The sequence below is a fragment of the Mus caroli genome, chromosome 18 (genome assembly GCF_900094665.2).
Source record: "Mus caroli chromosome 18, CAROLI_EIJ_v1.1, whole genome shotgun sequence".
NCBI lineage: Eukaryota > Metazoa > Chordata > Mammalia > Rodentia > Muridae > Mus > Mus caroli.
The window spans coordinates 75140284-75166233 of NC_034587.1; the positions used below are offsets into that span (position 1 = coordinate 75140284).

The 25950-nt window shown below is 44.2% G+C and overlaps 1 protein-coding gene across 2 annotated transcripts in view; it reads right to left on the reverse strand.

The window, feature by feature from the left end:
* Setbp1 (SET binding protein 1) overlaps positions 1-25950 on the reverse strand; it is a 352035-nt gene that overhangs the window by 100245 nt on the left and 225840 nt on the right. The window contains exons 4-5 of one of the 2 annotated variants that reach the window (XM_029472068.1): positions 4999-8446; positions 4749-4800 (exon numbers count right to left, since the gene is read on the reverse strand). In XM_029472068.1, the coding sequence (XP_029327928.1) occupies positions 4790-4800; positions 4999-8446 (3459 nt within the window). In that variant the 3' untranslated portion in view covers positions 4749-4789. Of the gene's footprint in view, positions 1-4748; positions 4801-4998; positions 8447-25950 lie in introns of those variants that run through there. The other variant, XM_021150811.2, reaches the window with a different exon arrangement.

Here is a 25950-nt window from a genome sequence, read left to right on the forward strand (position 1 = left end):
GAGTTGGGGGGGGGTGTTGTTGCTTTTGGCACGGGTATCCCTGTCATGTTGATGAGTGACAGCAGATTCTGCCTCCCCAAATACCCTGCAGCGCTGATAAGAAGAGCTGGCAAAGGGCAAGACAGAAGCCACCAGAAGTGGGGTGGGCCAGGCTCCAGGGGATCTGGTTACCTACACGGCAGGGTTCTGATATCTGAGAGGTGAACTCAGGATTAATTCTCAACCCCCTATTCATCATAAGGCAGGCGTCTGACATGTGGGCATGAAGGCTGGCTTCCTTGTCTAATAATGGCACTGAACTAAGAGGTACCATATGCAAATAGACTCCTGCTACTGGTTTTCCATTATTTGAGAAGAGCCTGGACCACAGGTTCGTTTGTGATATCTCATACATGGCAGAGTTTTAGGTTAAAATATGCAGATTTCTTCCAGGAAATCTGAAGAAGATGATCATGAGCCCTGCAGGAGACATTCCCCGCCACCTTTGGGGATTTGGCTTTGGAGGTCTGTGGCATCATCCTGACTATATGCATTGTCAAATCTGGACAGGTTTGCTCTTTTGGAAGCAAAATGTGTGGGGGGACAGTGATGTCTGGTGACAGGGAGCCTCAAATAATGCTGATAAGTATGAATCCGAGACTACCCCTTTCCATTATTTATACGCTTTTGGCATAAAACAAGCATTTTAGAAGATGGTGATTTAGCAGATGGTATGTGTCCAGAAAATAAGTCCAAAAAGCCACTGGCTCCTGAGAGAGAAGACAGGGAAGGAATGAAAGAAGAACTAGGAGGAGCCTGTACATGATTGTAAGGGAGCTGATGAGGCAACACAATCATTGGCAGGGCTAGGGTGTGGGGGATGAAGAATTTGCCAGGCAGCAAGGATGAAATGGCGTGTGCAATTGCTGCCTTTGCTAAATGAGGTCTCTAATTCCTTTCTCCATAATGGTAATGACTCACATTTATATGGTGCCTTTCATCAGCTTGGATCTCAGGGAGGGTGCAAGGCCCTCTGTCTACTAAGCGCCTAAATCTGGTCCTTGGTAGGTTATAGAATGACATCTACATAGCAGCCATATCTATTTTATAGAAAAATAGCTTATGTGAAATGGTACGTTCAGAGGCGGAAGAAGTGAATCCAGCACGGAGTAACAAAGGTACAGGAAGAGACACCATGGAAAACCTTCCTTTCTTTTTTCCACCATAAGTGTTAGTGTTATCCAACTCAACTGGAACCTCCAGTTGGATGCAGTTTCTGGAAGCTTTCAATGGATTCAGTAATATTTCCCTCACCTTACCTGCTTCTTATCTTTTCAAAGGACTTCATACTTTTTGAAAAATTCCATTTTAAGGGAGATTTTAAAGTTCTGACAGATTCTGACACTGGGTTCTAAGTATAGCCAAAGACATTTTTGCCTGATGTTTGGGGCTGCAGAATTAGAGAGGGCATGCAGGACACAGCAATGATAGGTCAAACAGTGAAAGGGAGGGACTATCCAACAAGATGAGCAGAGACATCAAGTTTAATTCACTGAGACACAGAAGCCATCAATGATTATGATCCATTAATGAATTGGGGGTGGGACTAGCCGGGTAAAATAGAGACTGACACAAAGTAGTGGCAAGAATTGTCAGAGAATGGAATTTTTATCACCTTGTGTTTAGAAGGGGACAATGAGGGGCCCTTCTTTTCAAGTTGAGGACTAAGTAAAAGAATACACTCTTTCCTTCATTGCTTTCTTCTGCAAATGTCACATAATCATTTGTCAGCTACACCTTAGCAAAGTGCATGTATGTCATTGGAGGATGGGTTAGATTCAGAAACACATGTGGACACTCAGGTAACAGGACCTGTGTTCTGGACTTGCCCTTGATCAGTGTGTGAGCTGAAGTTGCCCTTCAGTGCAGGAGACAAAGGCTAAGCTTCAAAGCAGATAGCTGTGTGAGCATAGTCAGGTCACTGGCCCCTCTGAGTCCTCTGTTTGGATTTGATTTGTCATTGAAAAACAATAATACAAGACAAACATATCTGAAAATCTGGAATCGCCAATGCTCTAAAAACTAAAACATTTTAGACATAGATATGACATAATTAGAAACACCCCATACTATAAATTTATTTGCCACCAAAAACATATTTAAAAGATCATATAAAATTATGATCAGGCTGAGTGTGTGTGCTACAAATGAAATATAAATGAATTTTGTGTTTAGACCCTGGTCTTATCCCCAAGATGTCTCATTATGTAAATGCAAATATTTGAAAATAAAGAAATCTGAAATTTAAAATAGTTCTGTCCTTCAAGTATTTTGGACAAACAACACTCAGTGTGCATCATTGGTTAGGTTTCCAGAAAGCAGATTAGGAAGGAATGGAAGAAATATAAGTTCAGGCACTCAGACCCACTACCCAGTCTTCTGGTCCTCTTCTCTGAATGATGAATGCTTACCCAAATAATACATAAAGTAGATGATACCAAAAAAGAGGAAGGCCACACTGTTGGCCAACAGATAGTTGATGAAGGAACTGAGCCTAACACCCAGTTCTTCTGCTGACGGTCTGCTTGTGAAGAAGTAACAAAATTCTAGGCCTTTAGGACGAGGCTTGGGACTGTGACCTTTGTGACTCATTGCTCCAAGGTATGCTAATCATACCTCCATAACGACATTCCTTCCTCCACCCACCTGCTTCCTGGGTTCAAAGAGTGTTCATTCAAAGAAAGTCACCCTGACCAATGCTGGAAACTGCCATGCAAATGTGCTATTGTTAGGGGCTCTTAGAAACTGAGAGTTAACCAGAACAATTACCAGGTATTCTCTGTGACTCTTGTGACTTTGCACTTCCTTGTGACTCTTAACTGGTATCTTTGGTATTTTTCCAACAACGCCCTCCCCACTTCCTTGAGTTGTGGTTTCTTCCTTTAAATACCCCCTTATACAGCTACTCGGGGCACCATGGTCTTCTACCCCTGTGTGGTGTATGACCATGGGCCCGAGAACGCTCTCGAATAAAAATCCTCTTGCAGTTGCAGCAAGACTGTTTCTTGTGTGATTTGGGGTGTCGCCTCTCCTGAGTCAGAACGTGGGGGAGTCCTCACGTTGTGGGTCTTTCACTTGCTTCCAGAACATTGACAGGATGGCTATTTCTTTCTCTCTCCTATGGCTGACGGAATATCACATGGGAATATAGACAGGAGGTGGAGAGGATTTTGAAGAAAGGAGTAGCAGCCATGTGAATGCACTGCTATAGTGCAGACACCCCAGGAGCACGCATTGTATCTAGAGATGAACCACCGCTGGGAAACCATCACAGTTCACTGAGTACCCAACACAAAAGTCTGACCATAAAAAAAAAATCAGAATGAAATGTGCTGAGGCAACTGATTTTTGTGCCTGGGCTTTCTCCCTCAGGTCTATGCACCTTAGATTCTTTAACTCCTTAGCACAACTCTGCTATTGTTTTCCTGTAGCTAAATGATACTTAAAAACATCAACCAAACAAACAAAGAAAACCCACGGAGCATCTGCATATGACTCGTTCAGTTTGGATAGATAGGTCAGTGCTATTCATGCTTTTAAAAAACCAGCATTTCTCATGTCCATATTTAATACAGTGCCCCAAGCCTGGCAGGCTTCATTGAGGCTCTTCAAGAAACCAGGTAACTTCAAAGAAGTCTTTTGAATAAGAAATGGCAAAACTATAGCTACTCGGGGCAGGCAGGATAAATGGACCATTCGGTGACCTGCAATCTATTCTCTTTCATTAAGAAGACAATGCACCTCCATGACAACTCGCAAATGACTAACAACATGACACAATCTTTAGTAGTCTCTAACTGAAATTCTTCGTTTGCATAAAAATAAGTCATTCTTTTTTACTTGACTGGTTTTTACAGTCACTATTTGTGGACTTCCCAGGAAGAGAGAGAGCAAGGGAGAGACCCTAAAGATAAACAGAGATAAAATATTATATCCACATCCTCACAGTGTGCAAAGAGACCCTTAAAACCAGGCTTTGGCCAGAGTGTACCACACCATTTGAGGACAATAGAAATGCAAGAAACGCTTAGGTTTTTCAGTTCCCATTAAAGGACTTCTGCACTCTTCAGAGTCTTAGCATTTATATACTATAAGGACAGGGACACAGGGATATGTTTGCCAAATTGTGAAACTGAATGGTAGGGAAAGACTTGTTTGGAGACGGAGGTAAACAAAGAAATTCTGCCAGTAACTGACAGGGAGGTAGATCTTTCTGGAAGCAAGGAACATAATTACTTAGACATCAGTGAGGAAGGATCCCAATGAGTGGGTGTTCTAAAAAAAATCACAGGGATATAGTTCTGTGTAAAGGAGACACAGAATACCTTCTCCCAAGCCACTTCCCTTAGTGCATGCGATGCTGTGACTGCAGTCAAGGGTTCTGTTGAGGGTCCTGACTGTGGCAGCTTGTTCAATGACCATGGGAAAGAACAGACATCAAGGTTTAGAGCTGTGGCTTCCCGACTGGTTAGACTTGAGGAGTCTCTGATCACCAGCTTCCATTCTCTCAGTGGTAAATCTCTCATCTAAGATTGGTGACTTCCACTGACAGGGTGTCACACACGGTCATTGTCATTCTCTTTTAGCCTTGGCACTCTTAAGATGCGGTTGGTATTCTATTCACGTTTAGAGCCTTCGGCTTGCAAACTGTACCAAATCCTCAGGACCCAATAACATCAGAAGAGTGTCTTCAACAAAAAATACAGTTGTAGCACATATGTCTGTCATTTAGAGAGTGACTGAGGCTGTCTCAGGCATTGGCTTTGTGGAACAGAAAGACAGGCAAATCATGTAAACAGTATATGAAATACATGGCAAATCCAAGTGTGCAAGTGGGCCTAATTGCACTCCCTCCTCCCCCGTGGTAAAACATGTACCCAGCACAATTGGCCTTCAGACTGCAAAGGCCACGACTTAAATAACTGGCAAGTCCAAGTCTAGAGAAAAATGTGGACTTACCTGGAGACATGGAGGACTCATAAGAACCTCTCTCCTTGCGATTCATCTTGAAGGCTTGGATGTCCTTCTCCCTGTATGTCCCAAAGCCTTCAAAGCTCCTCCTCTTACTCCCACCCATGTCACTGTCCCACTTGTCACTGGAAGGATTCATTTCACTGAACACATCCAGACCCTCCGATCTTGTGCTGTCTCCACCATTGCCAGAGTACCTTTTAGCACAGGACTCCACAGGCTCACTGCTCAAGTCACCTTTGTCCTTAGCCTGTGTCCAGTGCTGGGCGTCAGAAAGTGACAGCGTAGACAGGGTGTCCACCTCAAAGTTGTTCTTGGAAACCTTGTGGCTGGCCTCCCCGTGCTGGTGCTTCTGTCTCTCCTTGTGTTTGCTCTTCTCGCTCATCAGCGGAAGCTCTTTGTCGGAACCGCTGAGCCGTTCACTCAGGAGGTGGCTGGAGAAGCCTGTGGCTTTGCCTGCAAAGAGACCACTCAGGTTGTCGTGGGTCCCTAGGATTCGGTCTTCCTTGTGCTTACGCTTATGTTTGTGTTTCCGCTTGTGGAGCCTACTGCTGGACAGAGTGGCCCCGCCCACCTTGGGAGGGTTCAGGGATGGCTGTATGTCACCAAGGCCCATGCCTACGGTTCCCTGCAAGTGGACGCCATGCTTGGCTTTATGTTTCGTTGCCCCGGACATCTTTACATGAGAACTTGCGTGGAACTGGGGTGGTGGCACCGTCGGCCTCATGAAAGGGGACGCGGCTCCAAGTGTGTGTGACACGTACAGAGGAGCTGGGTACTGGCCATAGTAACCAAGGTTCATCATAGGCATTGATGTGTAAGGCATTCCATAGGGTGCATAGTAACTTCCACTGGGGATAGGGTAGCTGAACCCCTGTAAAAAAGGCACCTTTGTCATGGTGTCATTGGTTTTTGCAGGCCTACCACGCTTCTTCTTTGACTTCAGGTCTGAAGTCCTACGAAGATAGAGCAATGGATCGTACTGGATATATGGCACCGGGTAATAGTGATCAAAGTTAATCCTAAAGATGCTGGGATACGGATTCTCATGGTAGAAAGTATAGCCCCGGTGAGAGATCCTGAACACTTGAAACTTGGTGATGAGCTCTTCTAGCTCTGCCAGAAACTGGAGATCATCGCGGTTTTGCAGGCTCTTCCGTTTCCTCTTGTGCTTTGGCTTCTTGAGGCTTTCGTGGGCCAGAAAAGTGTCCACAATGAGATGCTTCTGCCGGTGGCCGTGCCGGTTCTTTGTGCTGGTGTCGGATGGAATGGCCTCTGGGTTGTCAAGGGAACAGAAGTCGAAAGAGTACCTCCGCCGGGATTCTGAACTCTTCTCTGCTTGGTCGGAGGTGCTGTTGTTGTCTGTCCCGATGCCACTGTCGCTCGGGATAGTCTCCTCGCTGTGGGACTCACTCACAGGGGACAACGTTATCTCCTTCAGTGAGCCAATCTCGCAAAGGTGTGATGGGGAGTTGGCCATCAGCCGGGGTGGGGACAGCTTCCAGGTCCCTCCGTGGATTCCCTTCTGGGTTTTGGTTGGAAGAGCACTGATGGGCTGGAGGTTCGGCATAGTTTTCAACTCTGAAAAATTGGTTTCAGTGCTGGCGGGGCTCAGGTTGCCATTGGACCCACCTAACTGTGTTGAGAGTGGGTGCATAGCTGCTGGTGAAGAAGCCACGGGTGACTGGAAGCTGGAAGGCACGGCTGGAACGTCCGGCTGGCTAGAGACAGGCCTGGGGTGCTTGATGGCTGATTTGGGTTCCTCGGATGGGGGTGGCAGCTCTGTCCTTGGCTTCCTGCCCCTCTTCTTGCCTATGTAGATGGTTCCTCTCTTGCTGACGTTAATCTGCTTTCCCAGTTTACTTTCAATAGATGCTGCCCCAGGACTAGTCTCTGGGGGAGCTTTGGCCTTTAGGGCCACGCTGCTGGAACAGGACAAGATCTGATTTAAGATATTTTTTCTCTTGAGTGTCTTCATCTTGTTGATCGTTTTGATGGTCTTCTTATCCAACACACCAAGCTTGCCAACCTTTTTGTGAAACTTCATCTCGCTCATGGGTTTGTCCTCTCCGGGCACTAACTGGGCCAATTTAGCCAGATTGCGCCGTCTCTTCCTTTTCTTGGTGCCAGGAAACTCTCTGCTGATTGGGCTGACGGGGCTAGTGGAAGTGCCTTCGTGAATCGTCTCCACAGTGAGCAGAGGTTGCTTCTTTGGTCGTCCCCGCTTCTTTTTGACCGGTGTGATCACAGTAAGACTGTCCGTGTTGGTGTACAGAGGGCTGGATGGGGTAATGGGGTAAGCAGACGGTGGCTCAACCATCAGTTTTTCGGCGGTAGCTAAGACTGCCTCTCGAAGCATAGCCGGAGGTTTGGCCTTGCTACACCTCCTTTTTGCAGCAAACTTGGGGTGCTGGATCTCAGGCAGCTTTCCTGATGGAGCATGCTCTGGGCGTGTGGGTGACGTCATGACCATGGGCGGTTTCCTCTGCTTGGACACACCTCCGGGGACAATCTTTTCAGCGTTCCCACCTGTTTCCAGGCCAACTGAGGGGGGTTCATTCTCTATCATCTTACCCAACTTCGGGACTCGAGGGTCTTTCTTACTTCCCTCTGAGTTGGAAAGTATTCTATTAACAACCTCACTGCTCATGGTAATCCCTGAAGCCAGTGCTTTCTCCGGAACGATTTTTTCCACCACAGCTTTAATAGACTGCCTCTTTTTCCTCTTATGGTTGGTTGGATCCAGAGAAGGTGTCTTTATGGGGATAGTAATCCGGACATGACTGGAATCATTTTCCGGGTTACTGACGGAACTGATGCTCTGCCGGGCTGGCGATGCCTCTTGAGCCTTGTCTGCAGGGTAGGCTTCCCTTTTCCCTTCTGTGGTTTCAAATGCTTTCTGGGCACTCTTGACCCAATCCAGATCTGAGTTTGGTAGGGTTTGGCTTATCATATCTTTTTTACTGAACTTCTTCTTGCTACTGAGAGTGGGTGGCTCTGGGAGTTCCTTTGTACTTCCTCCTTCTTGATCTCCCAATGGCTGGAGTCCATTGCATTCAGCCGAGCTGCTAGGGGTCGCTGGGGAGTTGTGGCTGCTGGGGGATGGTACCACACTTCCCAAGAGCAGGTCTTTGCTACTGCTGGACAACTGACTCCAGGCCCCTCCTGTACTGCCTTTTTTACTCTGGGCCTTTGCAAAGGAAGCCACGGGTTCAAGAGCTGGGACCTTGCTGGTGCTTGCAGTGTCTCGGCCAGCCTCTGGACTGATGAAGCAATTCTGAGTAGCTGGTCCACTGTCAGAGTTGGAGGGCCATTCCATGTGGCTCTGACTGCTGCTTTTTTGCTGGTGCTTTGGTTTTAAGGTGTCACTGGTGAAGCCCTGGGAGTGACCTGGGTCATACTGAAGTGTTGAGTGTTTCTGGGGCCTCTCGTATGCCTGAGAGTAGAGAAAGTGGAAAGGGAGAGAAAGAGAAACAAAGATGAACATTTTGGAACTTCTTAAAGTTTGTATAACAGCTTATTTTTTTTAATTTGAAATAAGGGGTTATGTTCATATTTTCCTGAATTTCAGAACATGAGAGAGAGAGAGAGAGAGAGAGAGAGAGAGAGAGAGAGAGAGGAGCTTTTCTCAATTTATGGTAATAAAGATATATGACACTGAATTTGGACATTAGCAAGAATGTTTTAATTGCTGTCCCTCCCCTCTCTAAAGAAGGTGATTTATTGCAGTCTGAGAAGAACTGTACAAAGAGAAGAGAGGAGGTGGCAACCCCAAGGCCTCTGAGCTCAATGAGTAGAATCTTATGATGAAGAAGCTGACACATAAGCAGTGGAGAATCCGGCTCCATGCAGCAAAGCCAGCAAGAGCCTCTTACTTATTCCAGTTCCTCCTCAGCGGTCTCCCGTTCTCCTCCTGTGATTCCCCATTTAGAGCCGGGGGTAGACTGCACATTACAGAGCTCAGTATGTTTGTATGCAAGCACCGCTGAGTTCTTTGGGTGAAAACGGCCCAAGTCCAAGGCATGCAAAAGCCAACATGAGAAACATGCAGGAACCATCCCCATTTTGTCTCTGGGCATGCTGCTGTGGTTGAGGGCTAGCAGGCTAGGATCCATAAGCCCACGTTAAACAGTTACTTCTCTTTAAGGAAAGTCTCCAAAGGAAGGTTGAGTTTATTGAACAAATGCACTAAGAACAAATTGTGATCCTTCAAAATAACCTTTCCTGTCCCAGGGCATCTGTGCTTCTCCTACACAAGGGAGGGAACGTCTCCAACAATTTCCCTAGGACTTCTTCCTAAGAATAGCAAGACACACCAGAGTCTACAAAACCACAAAGGGATGGAAGGCTAACCATCACTGGACACCACTTTTAGTTAGACACGCTCTCAGTATTTCAGACAGTGGAGAGCCACACAACTGCAGGTTCGTTCGAAGCTTAATTTGCAACCATAGTGGTACACTTATAGGAAAGATTAGTTTCGGATTTGTTACAGAGGGGAAATATTTGTAAATCAAAGAAAACTTCTATAACATTCACCCTAAGAAAAACGTGGTGGTTGGTATAGAAAAGTTGGCAGTTTTCCCTGTACTATCTATCAGTCCAATATCTACACATGATCTACAGTCTATCAGTTTCTGACCTATCATCTTATCTACCTTCTATTTTTTTGCTCCATCTGTCTGTCTTTGGGGGCTATAGAACTAATGTCCTGCTAGAACCCATTCGTAGTGTTTCTCTGAAGAATCCAGACATGCATGGCAGAAGCTTCAGAGGTAAAATTCAATGTCTCAATTAAACAGCTTTTGCATCCTATTAGCTATTGGACTCCGAGGAACATTTTGTCACTATGGCTTTGTGAAATCATTTTTATGTTTGTATGAGCACACTCCATATTTTTTCAAGTGTGATAGTCTTCCTGAGTCAAACCAATACACATTCCAAGTGGGGAAAAAGTGTCACCTTGAAATTTGTAGTATTAATACAATTAGCATCAATATATAGAGAATTACCTTGTCACTTGATGCTGTCTACTAGGGGTTATTGCTATGCACATAAACTATATCCCAGTTTCTATAAAATGTATGATTTGAAAACGGAGAATAAAATATTAAATGTCACTTAGTCATCTATTAGGAGCCAGGGGTTTGCTACTTCTCCATGTCAAGAAGCCAATGTTTCCTACTCCTCTGGGATGCTGTGTAACTTATCCTATGACATTTCTGAGACTAAGGTAAAAGAAGCTATGAATATTACTGTCTTCAGCCTCAGGCACAACATTAGTGGTGATTCTGTTTACTCCACACTCCTGGCTCTTCTGTGCCCCAGTGCTGGCCATTAGAGTCCATCTATGAATGGGGCTTTGTGATGAAGTTATGGCTGGAAACTTGGTCCCTGACTCTTACCACCTGTTCTCTGCTCTAACAGAGTTCACAATTAACATCTCTTTCATGCTATATGATCTTCGTCCTAGTGATGCCCCTCAACCTTGGAGAAATAGCCTGATTTTAGGCTTTCAAGAAAACACGCATTCACGTTTGTTGCACCAGCTGTAGCTAATTTTTGTGTGTTTGATTTTGTATGGTAATTGAATTACATGCCCACTTCTTTTTCTAGCTTATTACATATCAACAAGGTACCTATCAGGGTGCCTTGGCACACAGCAGGCCCTCAATAAACATTTACCAAATGAATGAAGGAATGTGCGTTTTATTACGGATATTTCATTTTGTCAATGATGAGATTAATGTGCTAAGCACTGAAATATATTGCTTGCAAACACAGTGCTTCAAACACAATGATACCTGATTCCCTACACTCTCTCTTCTGCATGTTCCATTGGCTTCCATAACAACATCTACCATAGTCCTTACAGTACCACGTGGTATTTAATACATATAGACTTCTGTCTCTTTCTCTAATACTGTAAGAATTTTTAGATAAAAGCAAGCAGACAAACAAACAAACATATTACCTATCTTTTTATGTATCTTATAATTCCCAGAGCTTACTAAAGAAATTAAGTACACAAAGCCATTTAGGGCTGTTTGTTAAATTAATAAATAACTAAAAGAGCGACTGGAGAGATGGCTGGATGGTGGAGAGTTCTTACAGCTCTCATAGAGAGCCTGAGTTTAGTTCCCAGCACCCAGATCAGACAGCTTACAAGTGCCTGCTACTCCAGCTCCAGGGGCACTGCCACCTTCTTCTGGCCTTCACCTGCACAGGTCGGATACACACAGAGATTCATACACTTAAATAAAAATAAGTATGAAACCAAAAGAAAAAACTAACAATTATCTGAAGCTCCTGGTAAAATGGCAAAATATACAGTTACACACAAAAGACAATGTATCATTCATCTTTCATTTGATAATGGCTCAAAATGAAACTGGAGTGCTGAAAAATGCTAGGTGTTGACCAAACCATAAAAACACCTCTTTCCCTCAATTTAAGGCCTATATTCCTTCTATGTTATCCCTGGCCCTTAATGTAATTTATACTGTTAGTTCTTTCCTATCTCTTGTCATTTGCTTCCAGTTAGCTCTACTGTGAGAGAGGGTTTGTACCTATTAAGAAGGTGAGTTTCAGTCTGATGAGAATGTTTGAGACTGTACTGTTGTAGCCAGGGACAGGTGAGGCTCATGTGCTGTTCTGGTCTTCCTCTAGGTCACGGGCCTGACTCATTGTTCTTACAAATTTCATAGGCCATGTTACCCATCATGGCCAGATGGACAAAGAGAAGTGAGATATAGTATCAAGAGTGGGGATGGGGGTGGTATTTAACCTTGTCACTCCCTGGAGCTGCAGAGAAGGGGCAAAGAGGGAAGAAGGACCAAGAATGAGCACTTTCTAAACTGTCTAAGAATGAGTCTCCTACAGTTCTTCTGATAGGTATGTGTTACCATTTGGGAAATTCCAGTTCCCCATTGGTCAGCCATGATATATGTACACAATAGCTCCAGTATGTCCTTCACCAAGACTGAGTGAGCTCTTAGTTTACCCATACAGAGATGGGCAAGCACACCACACAAAGAAAAACGAAAATGACTGTTCCCTCCCCATCCTTTATATAAGTCACATACCTTTAAATTCTGCACAAGTTGTGCTTCTTTTTAAAAAGAAGTTTATTGGGATTTTTAATGAAACATTTGAAATCTCCTAAGCAATGGAAAAAAATTAATACCTGAACCTTATTTCATGCTTATCTAAGGCTAAGCTGTTTCTTTTTTCCAGAAACAAATATGGTGAATGGAATCAGAGGAAAAATATATATGTATGTATATGTATATATACAACTCATCAGAAGGAAATAAACAAGCTCTCATAGGCATAAACTACTCTTTGGGGTCATCTTTATCCATGCTTCTTTCTATGTCACCTTTAATGTAAATTTACTGTCTGTGAGATATGTTGGTTTACAAGCACAGGGAAATAGGAAGCCACTAGGGAATCTTTATCTCTGAATTTGGTACTTGGTGCTTCTCCAGATGTGGTGTTGGATCACTGTATCAGGAGCACTTAAGGTACCAGTTATGGGTCCAGATTCCTTGGCCCTCTGCAGACCCACTAACTCATAGTCTCTCTGGGTAGGAGGAAGTGATACTTAGATTAACAGGCTCCCTGGATAATGTTGATGTACAAATTTATATCCTGCTGATCTAATGATTTAACACAGGCTCATCTGCGGTTACTATGACATTCACAGCACTTTGGTGGTAAATATGCAGAGCAAACCACCACAGGCCTGTTAGGATATGCAATTTGGCAACACTGAACATTCCTGTTTTGCTCCATGAACTCTGCAATTTACGTGGTAAGAAACCCCAACGCTGTTTCCCATTTCAGGGAAGGATGTGAGTAAGAGTTACAGAAGGGTCACTTTCACAAGAGGAGGGGAGCAGTACCTTCCCAGAAGGGAGAGCACACAGGTATTCATGAACTCCCAGCCTGGAGTTTTTATCCATGCTAATCATCAGAGCTCTGGGGAGTCCTGGCATTCCATTTCTGGAGCTAGAAGCAAGTGCTTAAACATGAGGGAGAGCAGAGTGTGGGAGACAAGGAACTGAACCACAAACTCTCTGCTTAAACTAAAAGTGTCTAATGTTAGCTCTATGCTAGAAATCGCACAGGAAGCCTTGTTAGAAACAACATACCTGGGGTCTACCCAGAGCAATTATGTCAACATTCTGCTGGTGAGCCCAAATAACTAGTACTTCCTTCAAAGCTTTCAGGCAATGCAAGTAAGCAGACAGAATTCGGAACCCTGGATCATATTTAAGACAGGGCTTGGCTTAGCCACCAGGGAGACTGTAATACTGCCAGGAGATTCCTATTCCAGTGGTTTTCAAATGTGTTTCACCAAATCCTAGAATCTTCTAAAAACATTTTTGAATTGTAGCCAGTGGATTTGACAGGACACACATGCACACACACACACACACACACACACACACACACACACAAACACCAGCCACTTCCTCAAGGAAAAGTCATTTAGCCTTGCAATCACGAAAGATACCAACCTGGCATAGAACCTGCTACAAGCACCTCTAATGAGCCAAGTACCTTCCTGAAACCACTCATGATAGATCCAGACAAACGTTGCAGAGTTCCTCGTTTGAATCATGGGTTCAGGGTCTGTGGTTCCACCGGACACAAGATATGTAACAAACTCTTCTTTTAATGTGTGCATATTTTTTGTATTTTGCAGAGAATCTCCTACCTGTCTACAGTATTTTTATCGTTTCTAATCCTCACTCTATCCCTTCCAACTCCTCCTATGTGCCCCCACTCCTTTCCAAATTCCCAGCCTCTTTATACACACACACACACACACACACACACACAAATACACACACACACAAATACAAACAAACACACACACACACACACAAATACACACACACACAAATACAAACACACACACACACACACACTCTTAAACAAGCACAGAGGTAGAGGCAAAAATGCCCACAATCAGGAAAATAAAACTAGACTAAAATATCCATTCTGAAAATGTTCAAGTATTTAAAGAAACAGATGCACGGACATTGATGACCAGATGGGAAGCCCCAGTATAGAGATCAGAGGAATACTGAAATAGGCACGTGTGAACTCTGCCTCTGAACAAAAGCTACAATGAAAACCTTCACTGTGGGAGTCAAAACATCTTCCACAGCGTGGGAATGGCACAGGAGAAATCATCTAAACTGAGAGATGGGGAGAGGAAGAAGAAACAGCACTAGCAATCCGGGGGTACCATACACTCAGACTATCCACAGGAGGTCCAGGGAGTAATGCATGCAGATCCAGATCACTCAGAAGACCAACAAATCAGAGGCAGACCGAACACAACAGCATCCATATCTACACACATCGTAAAGAAACTGGTGAAAACCAAAGATGAGTTAAAAAAATGTAAAGCCAGAGAAATAAGATAGGAATCTTGTAACAAAGTAGAGAGAAACCAAAAAAAAAAAAAATGTCGGGCTTTTCCTCAATGCAAACTAAGATCTACTTCGCCTATCAGCCAACTCTGCTTCCCCGTAACTGCAAACAAACTTTCATTGAAATAGTTGGGGCTATGTAATTAGGAGGAATGGCCAGGGAGGTCATACTTATGTTTTCAAATTCATTTGTTGTCAAGGAAATGATAAAACCACAAGATGATGCCCACTTGCTTACTTGGGTAGCTCAGATAAAAAGGACAAACAGCAAATGTAGGCAGGATGCAAAACAATTGACACTTCCATCCATTGCTTGAGGGAAGAGTGTTAAAGGGCAAAAACACTGGAAGATGCTCTGGCAATTTCTTTCAAAGCTAAATGTACCTCATGACTCAACAATTCCACTCCAATTATTTACCTGGGAGACCAAAACAAGCGTTGTGTGTGTGTGTGTATGTGTATTTATAGACTTTTATAAAAACACCGGAGCAGGTTATTCAGATTTCTTAGTGCCCAGAACAGCGCACAAATACAAACTAAACCCATATATGAAAGGAACCAAGCATAGATATAGTCCACAAATAGGATGACTCTCTACACCTCCTTTGCTCTCTCGTCTCTCTCTGTTTCTGTCTCTGTCTCTCTCTGTCTTGCGCTCTCTCTCTCTCTCTCTCTCTCACACACACACACACACTCTCTCTCTCTCTCTCTGAGATGTGTTTCTTTCCAGAGGTTTCCTACTGTAGCCTGGAACTCACTGTTGCCCCCTTCACCAGGTTCTCTTTCTTCTCAATATGCAAGGGCACCTAATGAGTTCATCCCTGAACAATAAAACAATACAGCCTGACTGGAGGAGACAGACAGGTGCTTGTGGCTTCTGCAGACCTTTGGGTTCCCTTCCCTCATCCTGTGCATCCTCTCTGACCTGGGCTAATAGGTGGCAAGGTAAAGGCAGCCTCCCCTGCAGCCTCTGGTTCACCTCTCTGAAGGTAACCGTGTCAGCTTGATGAGAACCTGGCTCACAAATCAAAGTTAGCGCCGCCCCGCCTTCTCGGTAAATCATGTGTGATCCATCTGGGTAATGACGCCTCCAGTGTAATTCCCGATTAAGAGGCTTTATCTGGAGAGATAAGCAGCTGTTTCCCCTGTCACTAATTGCTGTCTGCTGTGATTTTAAAACATCTGCACCATTGTGCTCTTGATTTTCATATTCTAATCACTCTGAAACTTGAAAAAGGTACATCGTTGGTTGTTTCTATGGGTTAATTAGTACACAGGCTCATTGTAGAGACAATTTAGAGGCAGCAGAACCTCAATCAGGAAGTTTGTTTTAAAAATTAATAACATCAGTTTGAGACTGGAGGGACAGTCGCATTCAGAGACCTATCAAGACATCCTCAAGAGGGATGGGAGCCAGTCTTTGTTGCCCTCTACAGAGGAGAGATGCCAATGGGAACACAGAAGTTGGAATAGCAACAGAAAGACTGAGGGAACCCTGGATTGTGGCTCCTTAGCATAGCACCCCACTCAATGTGTTCCCAGTCACCGACATTCAAAATAGCACTGGCCCTTTTCCCAATCTGAGTTTGCTGACAGCAGTTCAGACCATGTATGTTTTAAGATCCATTCGCTGTCTTCTCCTCTGTTCTACCTCAGTGGGAGAGGACACAGAGGAAGAGAGGAGAGGGGGGATAGTACTCCAGTACTTCTCAACTTGAACTGCTTGGGATTCTTGGATTCACCTTAGGACACCTTTAAATCTTAGACTCACTCTGTAACTCTAACATGGGGCTAAGATTCTACATTTCTATCAAGCTCCCAGATGGAATGCAAGGACCAGTGTTTGTGATATGCTATTTTTCTTCCAAGCATTTGACTAGAGGTAACACCCATGAGAGTTGTGGAATAAAAGGGAGGCTTCAGAATGTGGCGTGGGCAGGGAATGGATGTGTCAGTCTCTAAGATGTACCATGAACTCAAAATGGTCTCCATCTTGGTCTCCCACCCAGAAATTCAGTGGTGTCTTTTGTCATGGGTGAGTTGGAGGATTGGAAGTTAGTGTGTGTCCTAGTATCTGGCTCATGGCAGGCATTGTAACAAACCTTCTACCTGCAATCCTACTCAACATCATCCTCCATACTACACACTGGAGACAGGAGGAAGCTCACAACACCATGAATAATATACTTTTACCTTTTTGCTAGAGCTGGCTTTTCTTTTTAAAAAAAAGACAGACTTATTTATTTTATTTTATGTGTATGATTGTTTTGCCTGTGTGCATGCATGTGCACTATGTGTGTGGCTGATCCCATGGAGGTCAGGAGAGGATATCTGATCCCCTGAACTAGGGTTGAGATGGCTGTGAGCCACCATGTGGGTGCTGGAAAGCTAGCCTGGCTCCTCTGCAAAAGCCGCACCAACCCATCTCTCCAGCCCCAGACAGTGCCCCTTTCCCTTGAGCTGAAGGCTCTCTGCCTTTGGAAGGTTCTGCTAAGGAGAAGCAACGAGCATTCCACTCATGGTGGCCAGGGGCTCACCACGAGGTCTTAGACAGTCAAGAAGAAAAGTGCCCTGTGGAGGGAGACCCATCTCCTGACATTTTTAACAATTTTAGGCCCCAGTGAATTTGGATATATTTTATTCCATTGTTAGATAAACAAAATTGAGTTTTTAATTATGTGGCCTAAATAAAATCTTGGCAGAGGAGAGATGGGGGAAGGGAGAGCTAATACTGAAGACGGCTGGCAAAGTCATAAGGAAGCCTACTACTTTATAAGCTTCATAGGTCTATTCCTAGTAAAGATTTCAATCACAGATATCCCATAATAATTCTCCCAGAAGCCAGAGAGTGGCAAGGCAAAAGTCCAGTGTCAGGTGTAGTATAACCCTGGAGAATGTCAGCATTATCCCACAGACACACCCATGACACATAACAGGATATTGCCATTGCTCTTGGCTGTGTAACAGAACTTGATGGGGAGACTCTACTGCTGAAGACTCAACAACAACAAAAAAAGCTCACAGGATATAGAGAAATCAAATTGTTGCTGACAGGAAGCATCCACCCTGCTGGCTAGAAAGTGCAGTGTAGGTAGCTGGGGGCAAGGTGGGGGAAGCCATGTGTCTATCTATGAATCATGTGAGCAACAGTAATGACCAGCATGGCAAGATATGCCCTTGGGTATAACTCAACAAATGTTGAGGGTAACTGACTACTTTCTGCTTGGATTTAAGTCTTTTTCTCAGGAAGACACACATGTCCTCTTCTCTAAATCTGACCAAGAGCCCACTGATGAAAAGCTCACAGGCCCCAAGGGAAAGCCTATTATGATTATTCTGCTAAACAGAACTAGTATCAACATGTTTCCTAAGGTCATATCTCTACACTCATTGGCAAGGAACTGTACTCGTGAGCTCATAGAACCTGTAGTTGTCAATGTAAGACCTGTCCAAGATCAAGCCAGTCCAATGGCAGCACATTGGTATACACAGAAAATCATTGGGGAGTAAACAGCCAATGTTTGGTCAGACTTAAGGCCCTCTCCATAAAATAGATCCCATATCCAACACTGCTTGGGTGATCGAGAACCAGAGACTAGGTAGCCCAGAGATCAAGAACTATTACTGGCTTTTAAAAAAGGATAACAATGCAGAGACTTCTAATGCTATTCTGCTGTACTCATACCTCAGTGCCTTAATCAGCCGTCAGCAGAGAAGCTGCCTCCTGGAGTAGAAGGGAATACATATGGAGACACACAACTGGACCATATGCAGAGAACTTATAAGAGCTGGAAGCGATGAAGGAGACTTATAATAAAACAAGATTCTCTAAATCAACACAAGCAAAGCTGCTATTAACTTGCAGAGACTAAGGTGGCACACATGGGTCTGGGTCTGCACGAGGTCCTCTGCATAGATATTACAGCTCTCAGTTTAACATTTTTATGGGACTCCTGAGTGTGTGAATGAGCAGATCTCTGATTCTTGTGCCTTGGGGGCTCTCTTCCTTTTGTTGATATGCCTTGTCCAACTTCTTCATGATGTTTTCTTGTCTTACTGTATTTCCTTTCATTATGCCTTGTCATTATCTCTCAGAAGTCTGCTCTTTTTAAATGAGAGACAGAAAGAGAGTAGGTCTGAATGGGAAGGGAGGTGGGGAGGAACTGAGAGGAATAGAAGAAGGAGAAACTGGAATTATGATATATCAAGTAAGAAAAGAATCTATTGTTCAATAAAAGGCAGGAGTGAGGATAAAGCAGTCACTGTTCTATCATGGACAGGGGAGGTGTTCATGAACTCCTGCTCCTAATTGAAAAGCTGGGGACAGTGTTTAGCTTACTGGTAAGGAAAAGTCTGTTTCCTTTAAGGATATAGCTCTGATAGGCTGAACACATTCCAGTGGGTGGCTCTACACCCAGGAATGAATGGGCAGCTATGATTACACTCCATGAGATTTAGACATCCAAAAGATCAGAAAAGTGGGTGAGATGGTGTGGGAGAAAGGAGGAGTTAGAAAAGGGGTATTGATCTGATCAAAACAGACTGTATTAAATCCTCAAAGTATTACACAAGTATTATAAATATTAAAGTGGAATCAAAATCAAAAGAAGGAAAAGCATAAAGAGAGGGGGGAGGGGAGGGAGAAATGAGTTGGAGCCTCTGCAGAAACACTAGAGCAGAGCTCAGAATGTTCAGAACAATGGGTCAATGGCAGGAGGGTGACTTCTGGGGTAGCTGCTGGGCAGGTGAGCAGCACATCCCAGTTCAAATGTCGCCTGACTCTCCCTCTGCTGTGCAGAATCAGGAAAGTTGACTGACATTTATGCACTCCCCTTTGCTTTACTGTAAAGCAGAGATGATAGGATCCTTGCCTCCCGAGTTCCATTGCTGATGCTGAATCAATCAAAACAAACAAACAAACAAACAAACAAACAACAACAACAAAAAAACACTCCACCAGTGTGTGGTACACAATCAGGGTTATCACAAGGCTTAGCATGCAGTGGAGGGTCCTGGGAACACTTTCCAAGTCAATCATGAGATAGCTGAGTCTCAGTCCCCACCTCTGCCTCTCACTATCTGTACAAACTGGAACTTCTCTCTTCTCTGCTTCAAAAATGGGAAAGATGGGGCTGGTGAGATGGCTCAGTGGGTAAGAGCACCCGACTGCTCTTCCAAAGGTCCGGAGTTCAAATCCCAGCAACCACATGGTGGCTTACAACCATCCGTAACGAGATCTGACACCCTCTTCTGGAGTGTCTGAAGACAGCTACAGTGTACTTACATATAATCAATAAATTAAATCTTTAAAAAAAAAAATGGGAAAGATAATAGAGTCTCTTACTAGTTCAGGTTGCACTGGGATAAATGAGACAATAATGACACAAATGTTAACATAGAATAATAGATGATAAGTCTTCAATAACCCAATTATCACTATTATACTTTTAAAAAACCTAATAGTTACTGGTAATCAGACATGCAGCTTTCTAGTAGCAGGGATAAGGAGTCATTGGCCTTTTCCTGTCGCTCTCAGGTCCCTTTAGAAGAGAGTTGAAGCTTAAATTTCTTGCTTGGGAAGGCTTCTGGCAAACTTTAGTTTGACCTCAGCTAGTTGGAAGGAGACAGGGCTGTGCCTCACTGGCTGTGAGTTTTTAGCATCTTTCTGGGCATGACCTAGTTCCTCTTATCCACACCAGGTGCCCTCCTGGGCTGTTCATCAATGGCGGGAAGCTGTGAAATGGACGTGTGTTCTCCTAGTTTTAACTTCCTTAGTTTTGCTTAACAGAAACTTTAGACTTTCTCTGAATTAAAACGTGGGAAACGACACACTGTCCCGGAGTTCTTGTAGATTATAATAGAGTTGCAACAGTTCACACAGTCATGGGGATGAGGTCTCTTATGAGTCTTTAGTAATGAGTGACTTGTCTACCTATGGGCAGTTGGCGTCATGGACTGATCACTAGAGGTTTGGATGGGATGGGATGGGATGGGATGAGAGAAATCAGGCCCTTGCCTGACAGGCCTGACAGTTCTTGTAAAAATCATCTGTTAAGACATTGGGAGTTAGCTGCGACATGGACAAATGAAACTGTACAAATCACTTAGACTTATACTGGTGATCTGGTCCAGGACTTAGTCTGCAGCACCAGCCCACGCCGGCTGGCTTACCACTCGTCCAAGTCCAATCAGCACTGCTCTGACAAAAGGACAAGGTGTACACACCACTGGAGCAGTTAACCTGCAGGCACACACTCTACTCATGTGTTCTGTCCACTGGGCTTTTCCCACTGGGGCCTTTCCCACTTAGAAACCACTCAGAATAAGACCAATCCTATACTTGTGCCCGGGGAGAAGGCTGCGCTGGTGGGGTTTGTTTGTTTGCTTTGCTTTGCTTTTCCAGAATTTGCCTCTGCCCTTTCATCAAGAGCTTGACCTTATCACTTTGCCTACTGTCTATGCAGGCTTCTTCCCAGTCTCTGCCTCAGACAACAGAGCTCAGGAAACAGGCACCCTAGGGATGCCCACACAGAGGGCTGGCTTTCAGAAGTTCCCAGCATCCATCAAAGAGGGAAGCCTAGGGAGCCAGGGCAGCCTTTTCTAGACCACTGTCACACTACAAAGGACAGGTCATGCCAGATCTAGAAACATAGTATCCCAGCACTTCCTTATAAGGAGGCATTAATTAGTTAGAAAAACTCAGAAGAGATATCAAGTCTTTTCCTCCCAGTCTTTGTTGACTATAAACCAGTGCATTATACTTCCCAAGTTAAAGACCTATGGCAGCTATAGATAAATCCTCTACAGACTCTGAATTCTAACCCGTTTCTTAGAGTTAGCTCATCCCCATGCTAATTCCTCCAAGCAGCTGCCCACTTCCTAGGTAAAGATTTCAATTTGGTTTGCTCTTTATTTGGATAATCTGTTTTAGGTTGTCATTCAGGCCTTCTCTAATTTGTGATGTCATGTGGGGTAGTGTACTTAACATCTCTCTCCCTCATACTGAAGTGATCGCTCTGGGCATGCCTACTTCCCAAAGCTGCCCTGAAGACCGAATGGATGGGAACCATTTTGAGAACTGTGAACTACGATAGATATGCAGGTGACTGCTGTTTGTTATCGCTTGGTCAAGAACTCTCCCAATGACTTGGGAAAGCTGAAAACACTCGATGTTGTCCTTGTAAAAACCAGTGTGAGATGCAGAGGTAAATTAGGCAAGGTTATGGTATATTCCTTAGATTTTTATGATTTCCATAGGCTTTTGTAGAATCCTGGAACCTTACCACCTCTTATCCTGGCTTCAGCTGAAGGGGAAACAGGAACAGAAAGGCAGAGAAGAGAAAACAAACAACAGCCCTCCATACTCTGGCCATAAACTTCTAGTCCCCAAAGCAGGTTTTATTTAGTGTGCTATAAAAACAGGTATTTCTTCCATCCTAAAGGCAGCAGTCTGCCTACTTAGCCTCAGGGTATTGTTTTTGTTTTTGTTTTGGGGGGTGTTGTTTGTTTTTTTTTTTAGAGGTGAGGTGGCTGGTAGAGACCTAAGCTGCTGTCTGTTCTGTTTACCTTTCCTCCCCTCCTTCCCCATTTCCTGCCCCCGAATCCCTGTATTTATATTGGGAAATCAAAGTGATCCCCAAGTATTTTATTACATGTGAATTTAATGGGGTGGGAGCGTAGGGTTTTGGTGCTGGAACTAAAACTTGTCTCTCAGCTTTGTGAGTAATGTCTCACAGGTCCTCGGCAGCTTGGGCTCTACAGTTAAAAAGATGAAGGCTTAGTGGGATTGTAGCCACTGTCCTACCAACTCAAACTGGTGAATTTTTTTTTTTTTTAAAGCTGAGGAACTTCACACAAGCTGATGAGGGAAGAGGAGTTAGTTTGGCACACTGTGTGAGGTTTCCTACTTTGGGCATACTTCCCTTTGAACTATTGTCTAGGTCTTCGGTCTATGTCTGAAAGCTAACTGTTCTTCCTAATCACCCGGGAACATGTCTGATGCCACACCAAACATTATTTACTAAGTAGACTCCGATATAAATCGGTTCTCTCCGTGGTGGGTGACCGATGTATTTTGGGAATTGGTTTCTCCTTAAATAATCAGAGTTGGCACTGAGACACCTTTACAGGTAGTGTATATACTTGTAGTGTATTTCCCAGTTTCTTCTGAATGAAGGCATGTCCTCTTAAGAAGGAATTACACTCCTGGGGCACAGAAGCAACTTAGAACACAGTGGATACTGCAGGAAAGCACAGGGCGAGTGGGGGGACCCTTGTTTCTAGTGCAGGCACTGCTCCTCTGGGTCTTAGTTTCCCTGTAAACAAAATATCTGGATAATGAGGGGCGTCAAGGCGCGTTGCCCCTTGCTCACTGCAAACTCCAGAACGCAAGAATTCTTACCTTAGGATGAATGCGAGGGGAGGAGCTTCCGAATTAAAACCCCCAATACAGAGAAGGTTATTTTTCTCCATAGCCATTTTTTATTAGGTTTCTGCAAGCCAGTTTTTATATAAAAAGCCCTAGGCCATGAGTGACATTTGATTCAAGGATCCCACAGCCTGTTTATCAATAGAAAGGACAGAGCAATAGGAGCCTGGGGAACCAGATGGACAGAGGTGCCTAGCCCCCTTCCTGGTATCATTTATGAACTAGCTGCCAGCTGCCCTCTAGCACAACCTGAAAGAAGTCCCAAGAGTCTCACATATACAACTGGGGCAATCCAGATGTTTTCCTGTTGTGTCTGTCTGAAACCAAATAAAGACCAGGCTTCAGGGATTTCCTGAAAAGCATAAAAGTTGGTGAGAGAAGTAAAAAAAATTAGACTGAAGGGTAGATCTCTCTGGTAGCCATGAAATATCTACAAATATACCCCAGTTCCTTAACCCTCAACAATCCCCCACCCCGGGCTNCCNTCTTTTTTTTTTTTTTTTTTTTTTTTTTTTTCGAGACAGGGTTTCTCTGTGTAGCCCTGGCTGTCCTGGCACTCACTTTGTAGACCAGGCTGGCCTCGAACTCAGAAATCCGCCTGCCTCTGCCTCCCAAGTGCTGGGATTAAAGGCGTGCGCCACCACGCCCGGCTCATCTTTTATTTCTTTAAGAGCACGGGTCTCCTTGTATCTTTTAGGTTGCATGGTGTCTTCCAGGTAACATTAGGGTGCCAGGCAGAACATTCTAATCACTCACTGGATGTTTTGTCTGTAAGCATAACAACTTTTAAAGTTGTGGCTACTCAAGGTGAAAAACTCAATCATGTCCATTGACCAAAATGTATCAAGGTAGCCATTTAGTGTTGAATACTGGGCATGCCAGAGTCAATGGGATGTCACCTGGCTGATGCTACTCAGTTCTCCCCTTGTATAGAGTGGCCATAACTTCTTGCTGACTCATAGTCTGGGCATTGGAGATAGTTATCTTAAAGAACAAGACAAGATCAGGACATGCTTAGCCAAGTAAATTGCCACACCACCAGCCCTAGCAGCACCAGTAGCAGCACCAACAATCAACAGTATCAGGAGCGCTGCCTATGAAGCAGGGCATAATACAAGTTTGGTGGTGGTGGTGTGGATATTGACACACTAAACTCTTGGACATTAGTTTTATAGATAGAAATGTCCTTTGTCTTGAAAGTCCTCAGCTATGTTACTCAGATTAGTGCTACACATAAGACTTGATACCTAGAGTGTGAGTCTGATCTTCAACCACTTACTTCTTTCTCTCTGTTTCTTTACATGTAAGACCACATAATTGGACAAGATCACAAGCAATGCCAGAAATCTGCAATATCCTGACAGCATTATGCCTTGCGATGATGACCTAGCCAACATGGCAGCTGTCCAATGGGACTTAGGGAAGTGACTCTTTTGAAGGCTGGGCTAATTCATGGTTTGAAGGTGAACTTGTGGAACTTCTGAGATAACTGTCTCTCCCAGAGGTCCCCAGTGCTCTTCTTATCTCTTGGAGGACACAGCAGCCTCCATAAGTGCCTATTGTAATGAGTCTGCTTCCTCAACGCTTTATAACCAATAGCATCCTATGTTAGCACATGTGCCATGTAATTAGATTTCCTCGCCATGGTTTCTGTGCCCCTTCAGCTTGAAAGAAGGCAGACACTTCACTCAGAGAGGAGAGCTTCCCAAATGCTGTGTGCCTGCTCGCTAGGGTTCATTTCAGCTAGGCAAGGAAAACACTGTCATTAAAATGGAGCCTTTGTCCTCTCAACAGCTGCTCCAGAGAACTGGAGCAAAGAGATTTTTAACTGGGCCACACAAAGCCCAGATTCTAACCCTACTGACTTGGAGGGGGAGGGGGAGGTGATAATTACACTAGCTCTTTATAAAGATAATTTGCAAGAGCAACACTTTACATTCCAACAATGGCTGCAGCTCACTTGGTAACATTTGACAGAACAGGAAACATGTCCCTTCCTAGGACCTCAGTGAGGATCACCCACACAGCTCAAGTACTTTTCACTAGGAGAAGCCCTGACTCTGTAATTCTGCAGGTTGAATTCTGAGATTCTCTTTTCCTGCACTTAGGGATTGGGGGCAAGTCATTTACTGAAGTCTTCATTTACTCGTGTATAAACTTAGACTGAGAAGGGCTTAAGTAGGAATATATGGAGGAAAGGATGGGAAACTGAGAGCCACATTATATATTACATGCATACCCCTCTTGTTCTATTCATCAGCGAGTACATGGAGAAGAGAGACCATGGTGAGTCTCTTTTATTTGTTCTTACATGGGAATATCATGAAAAGGGTGTTTCGATCCATCTAGTCCTGGTAAGTCTTTTGTGGCCACTCTTTTATTCATGAATAGCATTTAAATTTTTCAGTCTGGCCAATCAGTCCTTGTAATCTGACGTCTGTAAACATATGTGTCATAGTAACTTTGCAGTATCACCAAGGACCTTCAATGTCTGTGACACTAGTTGTCCAGTTCCCGGTCTACCTAGGAGTTTTTTTTTTTGGGGGGGGAGGGGGTGTTACTCTTACTTCTTTGTTTCCATATCATTTTGTCATGTCTGATGCTACCTTTTTAAAAAGTGTCAAGCAATCATTGATTACTCCTTTCCCTGGGCTCCTGCAGGGTTAAGCACAGCCAGAATCACAGGCGAGTTACTTACTGCCATTTCACCTATTGGACTTCAGATCTTTGGAGACAATCCCCCACCAATGGAAGAACACTTTCTAGTGTTCCGAATGTAGCATAATGATTGAAAGCCTAGAGTGACATGTCAGAAGCCTTAATGTTATCATTAGCATTTTTCTCCTCTGGATATAGACCTTTTCGTTGGCCTTAGTCTTGAAGAGCTCCATGGTTCCCATTCCTGTTCCAGTGGAGACAATCAACCAGCTGATGCCTCCAGGAACCCACCCAGGCAGAGAGAGCAGTGGTCTGCCCCCTATTCTGACTTCTGGCCTAAGCTCAAGGAATTTGGCTCTCAACACACCAAGTTCCTAGACTCTTAGTACAAAAGTTCCACTATTT